This window comes from Paramormyrops kingsleyae, chromosome 3 (genome assembly GCF_048594095.1).
Source record: "Paramormyrops kingsleyae isolate MSU_618 chromosome 3, PKINGS_0.4, whole genome shotgun sequence".
Lineage (NCBI taxonomy): Eukaryota > Metazoa > Chordata > Actinopteri > Osteoglossiformes > Mormyridae > Paramormyrops > Paramormyrops kingsleyae.
In genome coordinates this window covers 30,225,669-30,247,127 of record NC_132799.1, presented here as the reverse complement: position 1 = coordinate 30,247,127, position 21,459 = coordinate 30,225,669, and the positions used below count along the sequence as shown (strand labels likewise).

Sequence of the window (21,459 nt, the reverse complement as noted above, 5' to 3'; positions counted from 1 at the left end):
GCTGTGTTCTCCGATACTGCACATTCTGTCACTTTTACCACCCCCCCCCCCCCAAAAAAAATTTAAATAACAAAAGTAGGCCTGTTCTGCTGGGGTTGGGGGGGGGGGTACTGAAGAGAAATAGTGTGACATGCAGATCTGAGAGTGAAGAAGAGAAAATAGGGAGGAGTCATGTGACGTGAAATGCCCATTCAGGAGAGGGCGATAATTGGATAATCGTCGGCTCCTGAATTCCGCTGATAGCAGTGGCCGGGCTTTGCCTTTCCAAGGAGACCTGCATATCTCTCCGCATGCAGGTGGAAATGGCAGCCTGGCGTGTGCCTGGTTGAGCCTCACCTGTCAGTCTGCAGATGTGAGGGCCACTCTCACGAGCGGCAGTGCGCAGAAATGCGTATTTACACTGATCGGCATGATAGCGCCTTCCGTCCGTAGGGGAAGGATGAGGACACGATTTATCTGCCGCCATCGGCCTGACTTAACTTTCTTCGCTTACAAAATATCCCTACTGATGTACCTGGGAGGAGTTTCTGTGAATCAGCTGCTGAGGTCCCATGTCACCAGCAGAGGGCCCTTGGAGTAGACTCTCTGAAGAGTCCAGGTAAAAGTGAAAAGTACCGTATGTAGGCAAGAGTGCATTTTGTACTGTTTTTATGTATTCATCTGTGTGAACCAATACAATTCACAGATCATCTTGCCTGTGCAAATTCTAGGCCCCTTCGGTTTATGGATAATGTTATCTGGCCAGATGCAGCACTGACTGTAATTGGGTGTGTTGGTGGACATTCACATTAATGGGTAAACGGTGTATGATACAGGGTTTCCTGATTCACGTTGAGGGGGCCGTATGTGTCACAGAAAGCCCATGGGAGGAATCAGCTGGTGCTGATTAGTAAATTTGAGTTACGTTTGTGCATGCGAGGTAACCTGTAGAACTGAAAACCTCGCTCCCCTCACTAGGGAGAGGGGGAAGGTAGGAGTGGATATAAATGAGACAAGCCTGAACCTGGGGGGGGGGGGCAGTTTCACGTTCCCTCTTCAGACCATCTGAGAAGCTGGTGGCAAGATTGACAGGTAAGTCGTCCGCCTAGTGCTCTGCGGCGACTGACCTGACTTGGCGTGTGGTTCAGACCCCCTCTTCTGTGTGCAGGGAGGAGAGGGGGGGGTCATACCTGTTTTTGCCGCCCCCGTGGAAAATTCATTCCTCCCCGACAGGAGGGATGCCGCCTTCCTTTCCGTCACTCAGAGCCATGGCCCAGTTACCCTGGCATGTTCTGTCACAAGCAGATTAAAAGCGCTCCGTCTCTTTTGCCCTCATTCAATCTTCCCGTTCAAAAGAGGACGAGAAAGCGATGCTCAAAGCTGACAACATTGTTAACTGTTGGCTCGTACACTCATACATTTTTTATGTCAGACACATACAGAACCTCAGTCTTACGTTTCTGAGCTGATTAGCTTATCCAAAACTCATATTCCGGTTTACCTCTCATTATCTTTTCTCTTCTGGCTTTTTTTTTAAGCTGATAAATAAAAATGTAGAATCCACACATGCAGCCTTCAGATACTGAGGAACTGTCAGTTCCTCACCAAGGACACTCGACCCGTGTCTTTGCACATCGCTCTGGGTCACACGAGCCACCCTTTGATCCCAGGTGCTAACAATTAACAGATGCCGCATTGCTGTGTGTGCATGTGCGTGCAAGCGACTGCATGCGCGTGTGTGTGCGTGTGTGTGTGCGTGTGTGTGCGTGTGTGTGCCTGCACTCACGCACTTGTAGTCTTGTCATTTTATTTTTGGTTCCTCTGTAACTCTGGAACTGTCAAGAAATATCCTCTTTAAAGTGCCTTGATTTTTCACAAGAGAAGAGAGAAGAGAGTGCAGCCGTGTTGTGGGGGCTTTGGGGGGGGGCATACTGGCGGGGATGAAGGGGCGAACATCTGTACAGCTCTCATAATAAGAGTAATGAAAATGTTAATAATTGATCTATTCTTACTGGAATACATTGTTTGCGTTTGAATTAAACATTACAAGCAGGAACGCTGAAAAATTCGGCTGAAAAATGCGACTAAACATGAAGAGCTGGAGACGCAAACAAGTCTGAAGCGAAAACGCGACTCCTTTGTTATTTTTTATAAGCGCGCCGCTGCAGTTGTCACCTCGCGTCTCTGTGTTCCCGCGTTGCTTTGTCCTGAGTTCTTCTTCGGAAAAAAAAAAGAGAAAAGTTATCTGCGTCTTTTACCCCGAGAGAGGATTCAATACAGGTCAGGTTAATCAATCCAGAGAGAGGGATTTGAGACATTCAAAGAAGAAGTTTTAATCAGGCCAAGCCAACAGAGAATCGTCTAGCAGGCCTGGGCCCACATGGATTGTGTGTTTTATGCAGGGGAGGTGGTCAGTGAAAGAGATTGCATCACACATGCATGTGTGTATGTCTGTGCATGGAGGCAGGCATGTATTCTCCAGTGTTCTGGAGGGCTGCAGACTTGCATGGCTGGATATTCGCAAGTCGTCTCTCCCTCTCTCTCCCTTTGGTTATTTTTCATTGTGGAAGTTGCCTTTGATGCCTTTCCCATCCTTCCCTGTGGTCTTGTATTTATGGCTCAGCAGTAGTTTGAGGGTGACATTGGCTCTGTGTTCCCCTGGGGCTGGGGAGAGTCGGGGGAGGGGGGGGGGTGGTGATAGGCTTGGGTGTTGTTTTGGGGGAGGGGGGAGCCTGTCTGTTGAGCCTTGGGACAGTCCTGCAGCGGTGCAGCTGAGCAGAGCCAGGGACCGGAACTGATGGCTGGCCAGGAGAGAGGGGTGCCAGGGCAGATTGGGCAGCGTGCCCAGGCCCGCAGCCTCCTCCGCCGGCCGCCTACAGAGGGATGCATGCCCCCCACCCCCCATCCACCCAGCTGGGGGGCAGTTTTTAGAAGCACATTGAGAGTGAAATAAAATCAGAGAAGGCCTGTGATGGATGACCATAGGCAGGCTGTATTGGCCTAAGGTGGGCCACACACATTATGCAGCTACTACATGTTATGGTATGCATTTGCCCATGTATGGGCTGGTTAGATTCCTAATGTGTCCTTAATGTCTTTGCATGTAAGAGATGTGAAGGGGTTGGCAGTTTACCCATGTATAAATTTTTCCTGTCCAGTCACATAGGCCATGGAAGTGAAAGGCCCACCCTCTGTACCACTGGCTCGAGCACTGTACAGTGGGTTGGACTTATCCAGTGCCAGCCAGCCTGGGAGAGGCAGAGGGAGAGAGAGGGAGAGAGAGGTAGATGATGAAGAGAGACAGGATAAAAACCAGTAGGTGGTGGGCGAGACAGATGGATTTGGAGACAGATAGACACAGAGAGGCTGTCACAAAGGAAATCTGGGAAAACAGTGCGTGGATGTGCTGAGTGAAACAGTGAAAGCAACTGGGAGGAAAGGAGAAAGTAGAGAACGAGAGGAGAGAGGGAGGGAGGGAGGAAGAACTCGGTGGAGCACTGTGTGTCTTTGATTTGGAAGTCTAGCAGCTATCTGGGTTAGTCAGAGGCAGCAGCCAGCGTAGGCCTAGACTTAATGATATACGGCAGACACCTTACCACGGAGATCTGTCAGAGCGGCCGGCCCATTGATCTCCCCAGCGCCTGCCGCAAAGCACCCTGGGAAATGTGGCTGGGACCTCAGCCCACCTCCCCTCACCATGCACTTCTTGCCGCTGAATGGGACGGGGATAGGAGGTCTGGGTGGGGGCTGGAGGGGGGTGGAGATGTGAGCGGGGGATTTAAATAGACCCGCGAGCTTTGTGGCCGCCGTGCCTGTATAGTCGCACAGAGCCAGCTGCAGTGTATTAAATGTGGCCGTTTGTTGCTTTGTTGCTCTTCATTTGGTTTTTATGGGCCTCCATGTGACTGCCAGGCAGCGGCTTATGGGTGGCTTTGTTGCGCATTGTTGCCGTTAAATTATTCACTTCGGTTTCGCGAAAGGGCCTCAGCCAGCAGCGCCGCCTGGGCCCGCTCGTGGAAGGATCTTTCACGTGGTTGCACGTTTGCCCTTATCACACAACAGCCTTTTGCACGCCGCTCTCTGCTTCTCCCCTGCGTTCAATTCCGTTTAATTTATTTTTATGTATCCCGCAGTTGCAGGAAACATGGACCTCAGGTAGACTTGAAACGATTAAGGTGTTGTGTTGTGTGCCCTTAATAGCAGATCATAAATATGGATTTATGCTACTTTTGTTTGCATGGGAAGTACAGAAAATAAAACGGTAATGAAATGTGTAGCACGACCTTGCCTTCTTCTGCGTGGGAAACGGCCCTCCCAGCCAGCATGCATTCCTTAGCATAGCAATGACAAGTGTGGTCATTCCAGAGTAGCTTCTAGAACTCAGAATGCTGGCGGAGCCCCAACATCCTGTAGCCCAGCGAGATCTAGCCACTGCACTTGTCAGATTGTGCATGTTTCCTGTCCCAACACTTATCTCCTCCATAAATAAACACGGCCATATATAATACTTAGATATATATGTAATGTATTTACATTTTGTGGGATGACTTTGAAAATGCAGGAGTACTGGCGAAATGCACCAAAGGTACAGGACGCTCCTCTTCAGGCATATCTGTCACTAAATTCCGTCATTATACTTTGTAATTTGTTAAAGTGAGCCCTCTTGCGGTTAATGAATATATGGCAGCTAATTACGTCACAGCCATACGTATAGTATGCTGTTTTATCGTTATATATCGAATTCTTTAAATCTAACTGAACTGGCTAGCAGTTATGTACTTAAATAATAATACATTTATAATAAAAAATATATTGATATATAAGTTTTTTTAATCGACGAAGACGTTGAACATAAGACAGGTAAAAAGTGGTAATCGTGAAAACCGTAGAATTTTCACCTAAAAACTCGCAAGATTTTACTTTACTAATATATTTATTAAATGAAAGTATATGGGGAAATGTAATGGGTTTTATTGTATATATACAGTATGACGGGACACGGGAGAGAAAAGTTGCTGTAGGGTACATACGACTGCCTAAACATTTATCTAAGTCATTTATGTAATAAATATTCCTGAACTTAGAGTTAGTGTGCCGGCTTTTGGTATATAACATTTTCCCTTTTAAGTCACAAGGGGGCAGTGCCGATCCAAGAAGGACAGTTTTTTGAAATTTTGTTTCATCTAAGTTCCTGTTCTTCATTATCAATGAACGAATTACGTGATTGCATTGGATACTGAATGATGATTACCAAGATAAATGCATCATGAAATTCATTAAATGTAAAGTAAAATAAGTCTGTTGATTTTAAGAAACAAATCATTAGATTGACCCTTAAAACGTAATCTTGAGTTAACGTTGACTCGATGTTCTCTGGCTGTTTAATAAAAGTTTAATAAGTGGTTAACTAAGTTGTTCTCTAATACAACCAAAATTCAAGTCATGGTATAAGATATAATGCTTTTATGTATATTGCTATTAAATTCTTAATATGAAAATTGTATGCAATCAAAACATACCAATAAAAATTACTTGAATTGGGTTAGATCTTTACTACACGGCCTCAACAACTGTTTCCTAACATGCAGTTATATTTGGACAATTCAGATGAAGTTGCTTGATGTTTGACCTAGAGCTGTCAGCACTGAGGTATTATTATATAATGAGTATATGCGTGGTATCAATTCCTGTCTGTTTAACACATAGTAACGCGAAACTGGCTTAACGTGAACGCAAGGTCGCGAGCTGAAAGCTTTTTCAGGCAGCCTCTGGCACTTGCCTACTAAAACCAGTAGTGACTATAGTGACCAAAAAAAAAGCCAAGTCATGCAATTTCAGGGAGATTATTCTCTGTTTCCAGGCCTTAACGTGGTATCTAAATTGCATATATAGCAATAGGCCAATGTTCCGTGCTTTATACAATTGATTGTTGTGTAAAAGTTCATCTCAACAGTACTGGGTCAAAGGTGCTGACAGAAATAACGATACAATACATAAATCTATTTGGTTAACTCGTAAGCAAGTTTTTGCAGTTGACAGCATATTTTGCACAGAAATTAATATAATCAAACGAATGGACATAATCCATTTGATCTGATTTACCATAAAGATGCATTGAACTACAGATGAGATAGCAGCCTAATACACACGTGGTCTTTTATCTTGCATCGTAGTCCCGTGCAGTAGATCGACTTTGTTAATTGCTTACATTGAAGTAGCTGTAAAAGCGAAGGGTGTCTTCTCATGTCTGGCTGCTAAGAGCCGGAACATGGCGACGACGTCCGCGTGAAAAGGTGATCGCCGCTTTTAAGGGTGTGTGGATTAAGGGCAGATGAAAAGCGGCGTTTTATCATGCAGAGTCCTTTCGGAAATAGAGTGGCGTCTCTTACGAGAAGCAACCACCTTTCGGCCGCTTGAGGACAGCAATCAAATTAATGTATATAGAGAACAGGAGCCTCGTACGTTTGTCTTTGCGTTCCTTGGAATCATATCCACGTATGAGGAAAACCGTAAAATCTCAGGTAGATTCATCAGGCAGCAAAAGTAGATCCAGTTATGCCTCGTTCATCGGGTTCTTTGATGTTTAATCATCTTTGCATTGTAAAACTTTTTTTTTGTACATATTGTCAAAATAGGAGGAAATAAAAAGTTTTTAAAACGAGTTATTAACATTTAACTATTTCAGCGAAATTCAAAAGAAGGCAACAGGTATCCACCGTGCTTTCTGGACTGAACCCAAATTCGTTTAATATTTTAAATATATATCGGATTAAACAAAAATAATAATGAAACGGTATTCGAGTTTCTGCTGCAGAATGTGTGAATGCCTTTATTTTCTTGAGTGGGTTGGCGGGGATTATTTTTCGCACAAAGCACTCTCGTTTATTACAAACTCACCACAGTTCTATACATCTATGAACTTTGATGAAATACGGAAAATTTTCCAAATCGTTAATTCCATTCATTTCTCCCGGTCTATCCCCCTCTTTCTCTCTGCCTCATACATATTCACAATTCAGTCTGGGGTGGGCATTTTACTGGTTTTGATTCGGGAAATAAATTATTTCAGAAAATGAAAGATCATTACTTATGCCCAAATTACTTCGAATTAAACCAGCCACTTCGGCCTCGACCTCTCTCACACACAAATGCGGCACCACACATACGTACGTATATATCACATAGTGTGCCTGTGCTGTGGCATAGAGAGAGGGAGTGTAAAATGCCATATAGTCCACCAAAGAAACTTGCTGAAGCTACCTCACTATGGAAAAACGAGCCCAATAATTAAAACAATCTGGCCTTTTCCGCGCACCTTATTCTGCTGCTTCCTTTGCCCCTCATGGCACAAGCCCCCCTCCCCCCACAGAGACAATGTTGTATGCGATGTTTGAACAGCCCGCTGTCTCTACCCATTTGGTGTCCTCCCCTGTTTTCTTACAGCCATGCAGCACTCCGGTGGTCCCCCTACTTTACGCAACGACAGAGACGGGTCTTGTTCCTTTCTGCCGTCTCCTCCCATTGCCCATTGTATCCTCAACTAAAGAGGGGGTCAGGAGGAGGGAGGCAGACAAGCGCGACTTGAGAAAAGAGACAGATAATCGGAGAATTTCGGAGTGTAATTGACAAAGTGAACAGATTTAGGGGAAGAAAGAACTCGTACTATACTTAGCCTCTCGTCTTTCGTAAAAAACGATTAGAATCGAATTATCCTACCTCATTTACCAATGTTTTTATTGTTGTTTACATTTTTAAAAAAATCTGTTACTATGGGTGTTTTTCGTGCAAAATACAAGTCCGAGTTCTTATGAAGTCACTTGGGGATTACGCAGAAGAACTGACACTTACACCAGGTTTAAGCAAAACAAGTCCATAACTTATCTACTCCGCTTGGACATTTTTTTAACCATACGATTTATCAGTAAGAATTTCCACTTAAGAAGCAGACTTAGTTTTTCGTCTTATTTATTTTTTCCTCCAGAAAAGCACTTTGACATTGCGATCTTGTGTTCGAATGGACATGGCGATGCGCGTAACGCAGGGACAGCGCACCTTCCCCGGGCTGCACTTACTACTGGTGCTCGTTCTCTCCGCCTGCAGTTCGAGGCTGATGGTGGATGCCAACTCATGGTGGTAAGTCAACAACTCCTACTTAAATTTCATTAAAGTAGTTGAATTAACCAATTTTACTCCTGCATCAAGCGCATGGGGTGTGCGACATTGACAGATGCGCTCAGGTACAGTTCAGTTGCTTGGTTAATTAGAGAATGAATGGTGACTGATATGACAAAGCAGCCTGAGACAGATGTGGAGGCTTTATCATAATATTTGCCTTGTAGCTCAGGAGCCCAAATGGCGAGCATCCTTGGAATTAGGATAAGAAGCGAGAAGTAGCCTAATTCTTGACCAATCCGGGAAAGTGTCGGAGCAAGACAATTGTGGAGAAAAAGCAGGAAAGTTACTAATTTGCGTGTTTTTGCTGGTTGGCCGCTAGTTACAGGATCATACATGACCTTCAAGTTGTATAAGTTACGTTTTCTATTCTAAGACGCACATTTCAAATTTCAGGAAATAATCGGTGTTTGGTAGGTACTTCTTTGATGACCATGAGCACAAGGTGGTGTAATTTTACTAGTAAGGTTTATCCAGTTAGATGTTTGTTTCCCACCAGATTCGACTGAGTTCTGAAGACATTTCTTGACTAACGTTTCTGTTAATTTGTCAGTGTATGTTTTACTGATGGAAATAAGTTGTTGGAACCTGAAACTGTTTATTCTGACCTATCAATGCGCCTCACTCTCATTTAAAAAAAATATTTATTGCTTCCATGTGTCCTTGAAAGATGAATTGAGGCATGGATAAATAGTGGTAGCAGATTGGAGAAAATGTTATTCTTTTTTTCTACGTGTTTCCATAACTAGCGGCCTCATTATTTTAGAAGAAGGGAATCGGATTTTTTTTTCCCCTTTTTTTATAGTTCATGTCCTTTTTTTCTTGTTGTAGGTCTTTAGCAATGAACCCTATACAGAGGCCAGAGATGTACATCATTGGGGCCCAGCCTCTCTGTAGCCAGTTGACCGGACTTTCTCAGGGCCAAAGAAAACTCTGTCAGTTGTACCAGGACCACATGGTCTACATCGGAGAAGGAGCCAAGACCGGCATCAAAGAATGCCAGTACCAGTTCAAGAACAGGCGATGGAATTGCAGTACCGTGGACAACACGTCGGTCTTCGGGCGTGTAATGCAGATCGGTAAGTCCTCAGTCATCACGCCTCTTATAGTCGATTATCCATACTATGTATGGTTGAATCAGTGCGATCTTATTTGTAATTTGAATTAACCGTTCATATGGTCACTTGTATCAGAACCGCCAGCGACTTTTTATTTTATATTCGATTTATGATCGTATTAAAATGTGAATCGGCCAAATTTGGCCGACTGACTTTTTGGACAATGATCGCTATATACTGTTTTGAGGAGATAAGCTATCGACAACAAGTAGTGGAAACGTCACTTACAACAATTGGGTGTTAGTTCCGGTCACATTGCAAAAACAAGGTGTAAAGTGTCTTTTACTCCGCTGCGGATGGGACTGCCGAGCCAAGCCACCCCCTTCGGCCTCTCCCCAAATAGCAAAGGAGTTATTTGCAGTCAATCGCGAGGTTTATATTGAGGTGCTACCCCGGCTATTGTCTACGGTTGCTTTTGAAATGCAATTATGGCATGACACAAAGTCGGGAGATCCGGGATTCTATTTGAAGTCTCAAACCAAAGACTAATAAAATGTCATTCTTCGACGGACAGACGCCCCGGTAGAGTATGTAACCGCTGCGCTTTTTATGGGCCACGTAACTTAACCAGATAATATCTGCCGAGAGTTGTCAAGTTCGGTTTTAGTCATATGCGTGGCGCAAGTCACGTGACAGCAGGGGGCTTCCCTTGGTAGCGGCAACTGATGAGCCGTGTATTCAAAATAGCCTAGCTCTTACAAGTTTGACTCATATTACGTGTTCTGGCCAGTCCATAGAGCCTTAGAGCCTGGGTCACAATTTTAAGGGATTTAAAGATTTTACCATTCTTGTGCAACCTGCCCTGTATATATCGGAAAGTATTTTTGAGTGGTTCAACAAACTCATTTCACACGGTTAATCTGCATTGCAGATGAGATCCAAAGATGAAAAAGCGACAGGATACACATGTGGTACAGATGAAAAGTGGTTGAAAATGGTCACAATCATATAAAACTTCTCCTTCTTGATTTCATTACTTTATTGAAGGGCTGGTATTTTTCCGTTCCATTAAAAAACTGAAGAGAAACAGGACATTATCGTAAAAGTTTGTTTGTGTGGTGTAACCTCTCCGCTTCATTGTACCATCTCAATTTCACACCTTTCCTGTGCCTGGATTTGATGGATGGCAGAGGTTAAGAGGGACTTTGACTCCTGCCAGACGGCTTGTCTGGAGGTGGCAGCGTTTCCAGGGCTATAAAAACCTGTCACAGTACTCCTGGGGCGGTATGGCACCCCCCACCCACCCCCCCTTCATTTTGCTGCCTGTGTGGAATCTGCAAATGTATGTTCCTATGCGCTGAGGAACTCTAACTGGCTGGTTTGTAGTTAAACGCTGAATGTTTCCAGTTTGTTAGCCCTTATCTCGTAAACCAGTCGTTTGCATAGTGATCTGAGAGTCTTCTCCCTCTCCTGTTCTCTCTGCCCTGCCTTACTCTTCCTCTCCCCCTTCATCCTCTCCCTCTCACGCCTCTGCCTCCATCTCTCCCGCAGGGAGCAGGGAGACGGCCTTCACTTACGCCATCAGCGCAGCAGGCGTGGTAAACGCGGTGAGCCGGGCGTGCCGCGAGGGCGAGCTGTCCACCTGTGGTTGCAGCCGGACGGCACGGCCCCGCGACCTCCCGCGCGACTGGCTCTGGGGCGGCTGCGGAGACAACGTCAATTACGGATACCGCTTCGCCCGCGAGTTTGTGGACGCACGCGAGCGGGAGAAGAACCATCCGCGGGGCTCGGAGGAGCATGCCCGCACGCTCATGAACCTGCAGAACAACGAGGCTGGCCGGCAGGTGAGCGAGTGCCCGGGTGGGGTAGGGGCGGCACCTGGAGGTGCAGGCGCCATGTTCAGGGAGGGCCCAGCCTCTCTGGCTCTGCCTGCGTTCTGCGCAGTCGACGCAGATCCACCCAGTTCGCAGAAAATGGAAAGGTGCCCAGCTAAGTGCCTGAACTTGGATTCCGTTTCATTCATTTATTTATTTCAGGCAAGGTCCATGGCCACCTGGCCCAGTATGCCCCCCACCCCCCCCAACTACCACTTCTAGCTTAGTGTGAAGGGCTGGGTACCCTGGAGTCAGTGGCAGGGGCAAGTTCAGAGGAGAGGGTGTGAAAGCAGGAGAGGTGAGAGTAAAGGTGGACCCAAGGCACCTTATCCAGGCAGGGCACAGGGCTGTGGGTCTGTCCGCTCAGTGGGAAAATTTGGCACAGACTGCAGCAGCTAGAGAGCGACAGGGAAGCTTTGCCCTGAACTTTTTCACCAGGGATGGACCCAGAAATCCACCCGCAGATTTATAAACAAAAAAGAATAAGGAAGATTCAGCTGCTTTTATGAAGGCCAGTCCTGTCTTGCTTAATGGGTGGTTTATTTACCTTTGAGGTCAGCATCTGAATGAAATCAGAATGGAAACCAAAACCTTGGTAACACAAACAAACAAACCAACTAACTAACCAGCAGTGTGGATGGATGCTAGGGTGGATGCTAAAGGAAACTACTAAAAAACAAGCCAACAAGCTGGAACACTGGGGGAACAGTGCCCCCCCCGCCACTTTCCAGGTGCCAGGGGGGTGATCATTTATTGGAAGGGACCAAATGGCTGAGCACGGAGGGGAGATGCCCTTGGAGTCTGGGGGGTGGGGGTCACGGGGTCAAAGCGCATTCCTTCTGGGAAAAGGGGGCGAGGCCTTGCCTTGCGGCTTTGTGTTGCGGAGGGTGGGGCCGTATGTTGTGTGGTGGTGGTGGGGGGGTGCCTCATTCTGAGTTTGTTTTCTAAAACCCCAGTATGTGTTCTCGGACATCCAGGCATGATAGCATTCGCATGTAGAGGGCGTTTAAATACACGCGTCGTTGCATGTTTGTCTCGGTGACGAAGGCTGCAGGCTGTCGCCGTTCAGCGGGCCGCCGCTGCTCTGTGTCCGTCCTCTGGCCGTCTGTCGCGGGGATAATTCCTCTGCCATCACCTGCGTTTTGAAAAGGGGCCTCCAGTAGGGGTAAGATTAGTGAAATCTACCCCCCCACCTCGCAAGGAGCCCAATTTCGTTCCCCGGCTGGGGGTTTAGCGGAGGCCGCGACCTTCTGCCTCGACCTGAAAGCCAGCCCTGCGTTCGGAGGCTGGAGAGCATCAGCCCCTCACACCGGGTTTGGAATGTTCCCGACTCTGCAGCTGACGGCGTCGCCCCGCGGCCTCGTAAATGACTCGGCCTGCACAGATAAGGAGATGTTCGGCGTGGCGCCCCCCTTAGGTTTCCTGGGGCTGCCTTTTTTTTTTTTTTTTTTTTTTACCCAGTGTACCTCTGCCCGAATGGGTTTGTTTAAGGTCTTTGCAGATGGGAAGTGCTTCTTCTCGTTATGGAAGCTCCCAGAGGTCATCCCTGCCTGGAGCTCCATAAAGGTCAGGAGGTCAAAGCCTGGACTGCAAGGTAGAGGTTAGATGGTCCCAGGGGGGCAGGGGGCGAGAGGGAGATTACATCTGTAGCATCAGATCAGGGAACCAATGAGCTGCGACGGCTGGCAGATACTTTTACAAAGAGACCTTAAACCCTTTTTTTTTTCCCCAAGGAGGCCATTTCATCTGTCCACCACTGCCGCCCCCCCTACACCCCCAGCCTTGTTTGCCAGGGATTTGTACTGCATTCTGGGGCTTAGTGCTGGGGGCCATTGTGACGGAGTCAGGGAGGCGTGCAGGGAGGATCGATTCCCGCTCCTGGAGTGTCGCGGCTTAGGGATGTGGACTGTGGATCGCTGGGGGTGGGGGGGGGGGGGGCGTTACAAGGTTCCGGTTCTGTGGATCACAATGGAGGGGCCCCCCCAGTGCTGTCTGCTATGGGTGAATTCCATACACCGTGGCTCCGTATGTCTGCCACACAAAGTGAGCATTGGGGGGGGGGGCTGTCTCACACACAAACACACACACACACACACACATGTAGGGTAAACATATCCTTATGGGGACCGCTCATTCATTTCAATGGGAAAAATGCTAACGCTAACTATGACAACCCTAACCCTACCCTGCCCTAACCATAACCATAAGTAACCAAACAAAATACAAGAGTTTTTGCATTTTTAGTTTTTTCATAGCAGTCACCGATTTTTATAAAATAGAGTTTTCCCCTATGGGGACCAGGAAAAAGGTCCCCATAAGGGAAAAAACTGGATATTTATCACATTATGGGGACATTGTGTCCCCATAAGGATAGGTAAACCCACACACACACACAGAGTTCCCATGTGATATCTTTATTAGGCATCTTTTTTTTATCCAAAGCAGCATAGAAGTGAGCATAGGGTCACACCATCTCTGGAGAAATCGGCAGGGCCTTGCTCAGAAGCCTGCCGGCAAGGTCACTCTGCAATCACTGGGAATTGAACCAACAACCCACTGAGCCACACACATCTCCCATGCAAATGTACGTTGTCATATACACATAGAAACTCCCACAGTTATAAAAGAATAAAATATATAGGCCTCCCCTGCATGGGCATAGAGTCCCCCCCGACAAACACGTGGATCTCCCGCTACTGGGACGTCATAGCGGCATGATGGAGCCGGACATCTCTCGCTCTGTGTCAGATCTCCTCCAGGTGTAATCTGTTTATTTTTGCATTAGCGGTCCCATTGAGCAGGGCTGCCAGCTCCTCTCCTGCAGCCTTATCTGAGAGCCTCCTGGCCTCTTGTTTACCCACACTGATCTGTCTGTGTGTCTGGCAGCCTCGCTCCCATTGTCCCGCTCCCGCGGAGTTCGAAACCTCCTTCCCCCCCCCGACTGCCGACAGGGATAGATGGGTCTGTCCGTCAGATGAACTGCCGTTTGGAAGGCAGGCTGGGTACCTTGGCCCAGCAGCAGGGTGGGGGGCGTGTATCCCTGTGTGCCCACCCCCCGGTTATCTCTGGTTGGGGGAAGGGACAGTTGCCCTGCACAGCATTTCCTCTCTGGCTCGATCTTCATTTATTTGTTTGAAAAATAATGACTTTTATAGGCTATATATGGAAGTGGTGCTGATGAATGTCTGTCTAGGCCAGAGGTCCCAAGGGCCAAATTCCATCAGCAACACAAAGCCAAGGTCGACTGCGTCGGGAAAAATGGGTGGGGGGTATTGATCGCACAATCTGGATTGAATTGTGTTTCAGTCAGGACAAGGATCAGCGTCCTCCTGTTGGTCAGTGCTGGTCTAAGCTCATACAAGACACACATGCATTTGAAATTGTTGTGCTGGTTTGCATAGTTTATGGCCCTGTAGGGTGGTAGGAGAAATCCTGGTTGTATGTTTTCATTGGATGGTCCCCATGGCAGTGAATGATGGGGGAATTGTTTATGGTGTAGTCAGGCCTGTGGGTGAGTTTCAGGCGGCGCCCCCTGGTGGGAAGACTGGAAAGCTCACCGGGGATGGGGATTGGGATGGGCTCGCGTGAAGGTGTGAGCTCAGCAAAGAGGAAAGCAAAAGCGAGGGCGACACTGGGGACACTGGGAAGCGGCAGTGTGGTGAGCCGTAGGACAGGGTCGTTCCACACGCCGGAGAGGCCGTCGTGGGCCGTCGGTGTGGGCGGGTTGTCCTTTGATGTGCCTGTCCCCGGCGGAAGGGCCCCCGGGACGCAGCAGGAAGGGATAAAGGGCACAGGAGATGTTTAAAGGAGGAGAGGAGACAGGGATCTGGTGTTTCTGTCCATGCTGGGGAGAGGGGGGTGGGGGGGCAGCATGGTTACAACCAAGGAAAAGCCTGCAGGACCAAGGGTGCCAATTTGAACCATTCAGAAATGATAGCGTTTGTCTGTGTCTCTGTGTGTGTTTGCTTAAGGGTTTATGGGTATTTTTTATGGATGTGCTTTCTATACAGTGGTGAGTCTGCAGCCTTAATGAAACACATCTCGGGCTCCTTGACTGTCGCGGCTGGCAGGGGCCTCGCTGAGCGTCACTAATAACAGGATGTCACTTTCATGTTACTCCCCACGCCGGTTATTTTACTGACCATTTCAACCCAACCTGTTTTACTGAGATCCCACATTGGCAGACATCTGTTTAACATTTTCATTTCCTTTTGTTGAACTGAAGGAATGCTGTCCTCAGTTGAGTTAGTCGATTTTGTGACGAGGACGACTCAGAGCCCCTCGGGGCTCCACGAATGCTTGGTGGCCACGTGACACCTATGTGGAAATGCCGAGAGAGAGATATTCCCTGTATATGAAAAGCCGACGTTTTTTAAATCTTACTCCGGTACTTAATTGAACAGCCTGTCCTCCATCCTAGTGAAGGCCTGGGTGTTTTTGTAACAGCAGCTTGACGATCAGGGGGTTATCCATCTAGAAAATGAACATGCTGTAAAGTTCATATTCATAAAGACTGCTGGTTCCCATAGTATGTAATGTTCAATTATTTATTTTGCTAAATTATTTACTCGAAGCAGTCTCGGTCTAGTTCTTATTATGGATAACTATTTTTCACTGTAGGAAGTAAGGTTGTAGGAAATCACTGAAGTTTGCAACTGCAAAGTCTAACTTCTGGATCCAAATGCAGTTTCCTATCCCACAGGCAGGGCTGGAAATTAAACTTGGCGACTCGCCTGAGGTGAGTAATTTACACCAAGGGGTGAGTACATACAACTGAGCTGCAGCCCGCTGGCTAGTAAAAAAAACAGTGTGTCGGATTACATTTTTAGTGAACTAGCCCAGTTGACTAGGAAAAATTCTTAAGCTCCACTACTGTCCACATGATACATACTTAGCATACAGTATTATACAGGCTCAGGGTGTCTTTGCGGATTGAAAAGGATGCAGTGTGTCCCTCTTTATGCAGATGGACAGACCTGCTTCTTGTTACGAACAGAAACCTCATTCCCCTTCACAGATAAGGAGAGATGTAGATTATTTCTGCTGGATGAGCATCCCACCACTGAAAACACGGCTGTCCGTACGGGCTCAGCACTGGCGTTGACTGTAGAGGGAGAGCTGGTCTGATGTGGTCTGGAGACGTGGTGACCATATTAAGCAAGCTGTCAGTATGACTGTACAGTTTGACCCGCCGTCAAAGTGTCTGTGGACTGACATTCTCGGAGGCGTTTGGGCCTGACGGTGTATGAAGTCAGAAACGGTGTACGTACAGGTAATTCTGGAAGCCACACTCAGATAAAACATACGCCAGCCAGCCGGTGCCAGTGATAACATGGAGCCGGGCCCCCATTCCCAGAATGCTTTGCTCGTTGTTCTTGGCCCGTCCTGACGGATAACTTCCTGTCTGTTATGCCCGGGGAACCAGCACCTGCTGCTGTTGGTGTTCTGCTGGTCTAGGAAACCGTCCAGCACCGCCCCCCCCCCCCACTCTCAAATGTTTGCAAATCATCAACAATTTTAATCCTGCTTGAAATCGGCGTGCCCTTTATTACCGAAATCCTTTATTTTTCCTGACATTTTTTTGCTATACTTGCTTGTTCTTGGCTTTCGAGTTTGTCGTGTTTTTTCTCGATCTGCGGTTCTTTTGGATTCTGCTCCTCCTTTGTGGTCCTGATAGTTTTTTTGTAATCAAATATTTATTTCTCTAGTCCATGTGGAATATTTGCTTAGGCTGGCGCAGCTGTGTGTTAGTGAATGAACCAGCAGGTGGTCAGGGGACCCCATCTCACTGGAGGCCTGTGTGTGTGGTGGCTATGTGAGGTCGTCCTCTGCTTTGTTTCCCAAATGTTCACACCTTTGGTTTTATTTAATGGTTTGTAAAGAGGCTGGAAGCTCAAAAGGCATCTGAAGGCTGTTAAATATCCTCCCACACATAAATGATGGCAACAAACAGCAGAACCCTTTAGGGTGGGGGGGGGGGGAGCTCCATTACTTCAGGCTGCAGTTCATAATCTAACCTTAAGGGGGCAGCCTCGAACCACTTATCAGATAATGAACTGCGTAAGGAAGAACGGCCCCGAGTGCTGAAGGTCTGTGGCCGACAGTGTCTAGTAGCAAGGAGGTTTCGAAACTCAGGGTTGATTCCAGCTTCCACCAGCACATGTGCAGAGACATTTCGTAATTCCTGTGTGTGGGCATAGCAGGGCTTGAGTCATACTTAGAAGTTATCCATAGGTGGAGATTCAGTGTGCCGGGAAGGGGGGGCGGGGGTGTATCTGTCCACAAATCCTGATGGCAGTTTGGAAGGCTGCAGGCATAGTGGATATTTACATGATCGGAATGACCGGCTAACGCTAATGGACCGGCGTGGCTCTGTTACGGTTAGCTCTCTGTTTATGGGCAGAAGGTCCCTTGGTTGGCAGGCCGCTTTCACCGATGAGAACTTGAGCAAGACCCTTAGCCGCAATTGCATCAGGGACTCTCTCACCCTGCTTTCTCAGGCGTGTCTCAGTTTGGATGAAAGTGTCAGCAAAAAAAATAAACAATAGACTTTATGATGTTACACAGCAGTTTGATGCTGAACCCATTAATGCTGTGAGATTTTCAGTACTGTGCAAAAATCTTAGACAGCCAAAGAAAATTGTTTCAATGATCATATCCTTGTAAAATTGTCATATTATCTCTATACTGTAAATGTATGTTGGCTTAGGCATTTCAAAACGTCTCCTAAAGTCACCACAGTATTTGCAGCGAAAGTGAAATTTAATGAATGAATGGCCAAAGCGCTGCGCCTTTATCGGTCCAGCAAGATATCAGTGAATTGTGTATTTTTATTGTGTTACTCTTAATTTCCATGTGTTCTAATGCTAAATTGTGTTTTTTTTTCTTCTGAGCAATCTTTTGGCACGTCGGGCTGCCCGCCTCACCCCTGCTATCCTCTTTGCCCATGCACAGGCGGTGTACAACCTCGCCAATGTGGCCTGCAAGTGCCACGGCGTGTCGGGCTCCTGCAGCCTCAAGACGTGCTGGCTGCAGCTGGCCGACTTCCGGCGGGTGGGTGAGTTCCTGAAGGAGAAGTACGACAGCGCGGCAGCCATGCGGATCGGCCGCAAGAGCAAGCTGGAGCTGGTCAACAGCCGCTTCAACGCACCCACGCCCGAGGATCTGGTCTACATCGACCCCAGCCCGGACTACTGCCTGCGCAACGAGACCACCGGCTCCCTGGGCACGCAGGGCCGTCACTGCAACAAGACGTCAGAGGGCATGGGCGGCTGCGAGCTCATGTGCTGCGGCCGCGGCTACGACCAGTTCAAGATTTACCAGCACGAGCGCTGCCACTGCAAGTTCCACTGGTGCTGCTACGTCAAGTGCAAGCGTTGCACCACGCTCGTCGATCAGTACGTGTGCAAGTAGGGACTCTGCGGGGGGAGGGGGGGGGCAGGAAAGGACCCGGGTGGGGGGGGGGGTCAGTGCGCAACAAGGGCCAATGGAATGGCGAAAAATAATAAAGTATATAAATAAATAAACAGAGAATACTAATTTAATAAGACTTTTTCTGACTCTAGTAATAAATAAATAAATAAATAAATAAATAAAGAAGACACAAAGGCAAAGACTATATCCAAAGTCCTCAGCTGCTTGTCTCTTATCACCAGGCTGTTGTGACACTCCCTCTGCTCTCTGGGGGCCGCCAGTGACTGTTATAAATGGGCTTTGCAGGTGACATGACCCACTGTGGCCTTCCTCTGATTATGGGCTCTTCATGTTGGGGGGGTTGAGGCCGAGGGGGGGTGCGATAGCAGCGAAGGATCCTCTCCCAGCTGCGAACACGCGCAGGCCGATCCTTGCTCTCTCCTTCACAGCTTGGATCTGCCCTCTGAATTCTGCTCAGTGTCGTCTTGACCTCATACTAGTGTGAAATTTGGTGGCACGGTGTATGTCTGCCGACTGTTTCTCCCCTAGAAACCCGGCCCGACTCCCAACGCCTACATCTGCGCGAGTGCACAGCACCGTCCACTCGCACACAGCACCGTCCACTCGCACACCCTCGTCTGGAGATCGGATCCACTCAAGGGAACAGACACTTCAGTTTTGCCCGACCGTGTACTTGGAGTGATTGGCAGCCACAAGATGCGAGGATATGTATTTGTGTTATGTGTGTTTGTGGCGGGGCTGGGTGGTGGTGGATGGGGTTGGGGTGATGGCTGAAATACTCAAGGACAAAGTGTCACGTTACTGTACAGTGCTTCATGCTGCTTACCTCTCATGTGACCAACCGAGTCATGTTACAGGACGGTCAGGGGAGGCCGTCCCGACGACGACCATCGACCTTAAAACCGGCATGTCTTCGTGGGAGAGATTTCCTTTTTTTGGACTTACAGCTGCCGGGACTTCATTGGCCGAACCTCAGCGGAAAAAGTGTCTTTTATCAGGAACGTCGTGGTGTTCTACGCGTGCGTACGAATGCGCTGAATGTGCGAGTTCAAGGAGCGACATCTTGCCACCAAATAGACTTGAAGAAGGGTGCACATAGCGCATTGTAGAGTGATGTATTTAGCATATATTACATTTTAGGAAGAAAAACCTGCAGGTGATGCATGACAGATGCATTGTGGGAGAGACGGACGGGAATAATGTACATTTATTGATTTCTTTTCATGTTATACATTTTATGTATTGTTTTGCATACCATTACTTTGACATCCAGGCTTCTGTGGTAGTTTTGTTGTTTTTTTTATCAGTGTTTGTCTGTGGCTCCTGCTGGGAGACTCCAGTAAAAGCCACTTCCTTCCAGAGCCCCACTGATCACAAGCAAACCTTTATTGTTGCCGAGCAGAACAAACACAAACGGCCCTCATAAGCAAATCTATCTGAAAGAGGCGGCAGGCTTACAGCGACGTTTGCGTACCATCGCAGAACAACTGTAATCCCACGATTATATTTCCAGTGTGTTTATGTAATACTCTACCCCTTCCAACCAGTAACATTAAAACAATTATTACTATTATTATCATTAAAGTTACATCCTTCTTTCGAGTTACTCCACTAGATCTCATGTTATCTATAAGTTCTGCAGAGAGTTTTTTGTGGTTTTAATGATATAAATCTACCAGGCGTTTTATTTTGGATCTGTCACGGTTCTTGCAACTATACAGTCTTTGAAGTAATGCATCAGCAGCATAACCAGGAACTGTATCGTGTACGTATTTATCCAAGTATTATTTTGATACAGGGCTCATTTGGCGATACAAGGTATACGAATGCTTAAATAAAACCAAGAAGGTTATATGTAAGCTATGACTAAATGTGAAGCTTCAGTCGTGTTCTTGCTTATCTGTTGGGCTGCACCTTTAGCACGCGTGTAAAGTTTTATGTACCGAGAACAAAAGGCTAACGCTGTGTCTGAGAACTGCAGAGGACAGCGACATTCTTGCCTGGGGTGGAGACTTGCTGTTACGCTTCTTAGCTATAAAGAGCTATTCCGTAAGAGTTTGCCAGCTCCAAACAAAGGCTTCGAATGTCCCAACAATGTTATATAACGAATGACCCATGGGAAAGAAATCTGCGGTTATGCAAGGTGAAATGATGGTGAAATTCTGAAGGCACGCTAAGCGTCTTGTTCCCAGACCTTTTGCCTGTGCATTATGCTGGATATTAAGAGCTGTATGCAGAAACCCACTGCGCTCCCAGCTAATTTTGCTAATCAGGGGGGAGGTAGTCCAGTCTCTGCCCTAAGGTAGCATTTTGGAGGGGGGGAGGCACTCTATCCCACTGTTGTTCTCCGTCTACTGCCTTGTGCCATATTAACACAATCTGCTCGCAGTGACCATGTGAATTACAAGCTCTACTAGAGAGGAAAATGGAAGGACTGAGGCCATAAAATGTTTGTGTGTCTGGTCCCATGCTGTGAACATTCTCCTTAAACAGGGTGGGTTTGGGGGCAGAGGGCCCCCCAATACTACAGTACTGCAGCCAATGAAGCAACCTTAATTACTTGCTTCCAGGTAGCCATTGACTCCCACATTTCAGCAGGGGTGCTGCCCGAGATTTTGGACCCCATGAAAGCATACCAACCCAATTATGTTCCATTTTACTCAGCCCCCCCCACCTCCTCCCCTGTATGGCAGTGCTGCAAGCTCAGTCTATGTCTTAGTCATCTGTTGACTATGTCATGTTATTTCTATTTGATGCTGTAATGTTTCCCACAGCAGCAACTGTCCCATAACGGAAAAAGCAAAGCAGGTGAGTGTGCTTGCTGTGCGATATTCAGTTTTCCATACTGTGATCCATTGGTTATTTTGAAACTTAAATTCCCCTATCACTAGTTAGCTGTGAATGTAAGAGGAAATCCACACCCTGATGTTCAGGCATTATGC

General features: G+C 47.3%; 1 protein-coding gene across 5 annotated transcripts in view; it reads left to right on the top strand.

The window, feature by feature from the left end:
- wnt5b (wingless-type MMTV integration site family, member 5b) overlaps nucleotides 1–18,504 on the top strand; it is a 51,959-nt gene extending 33,455 nt beyond the window's left edge. For 4 of the 5 annotated variants that reach the window (XM_072710117.1, XM_023810431.2, XM_023810430.2 and 1 more), the window contains 4 exons: nucleotides 7,961–8,112; nucleotides 8,983–9,230; nucleotides 10,761–11,053; nucleotides 18,038–18,504. In XM_072710117.1, the coding sequence (XP_072566218.1) occupies nucleotides 7,994–8,112; nucleotides 8,983–9,230; nucleotides 10,761–11,053; nucleotides 18,038–18,496 (1,119 nt within the window). In that variant the 5' untranslated portion in view covers nucleotides 7,961–7,993 and the 3' untranslated portion in view covers nucleotides 18,497–18,504. Of the gene's footprint in view, nucleotides 1–4,822; nucleotides 4,840–7,960; nucleotides 8,113–8,982; nucleotides 9,231–10,760; nucleotides 11,054–18,037 lie in introns of those variants that run through there. The other variant, XM_023810432.2, reaches the window with a different exon arrangement.
- Nucleotides 18,505–21,459: the final 2,955 nt, after the last annotated feature.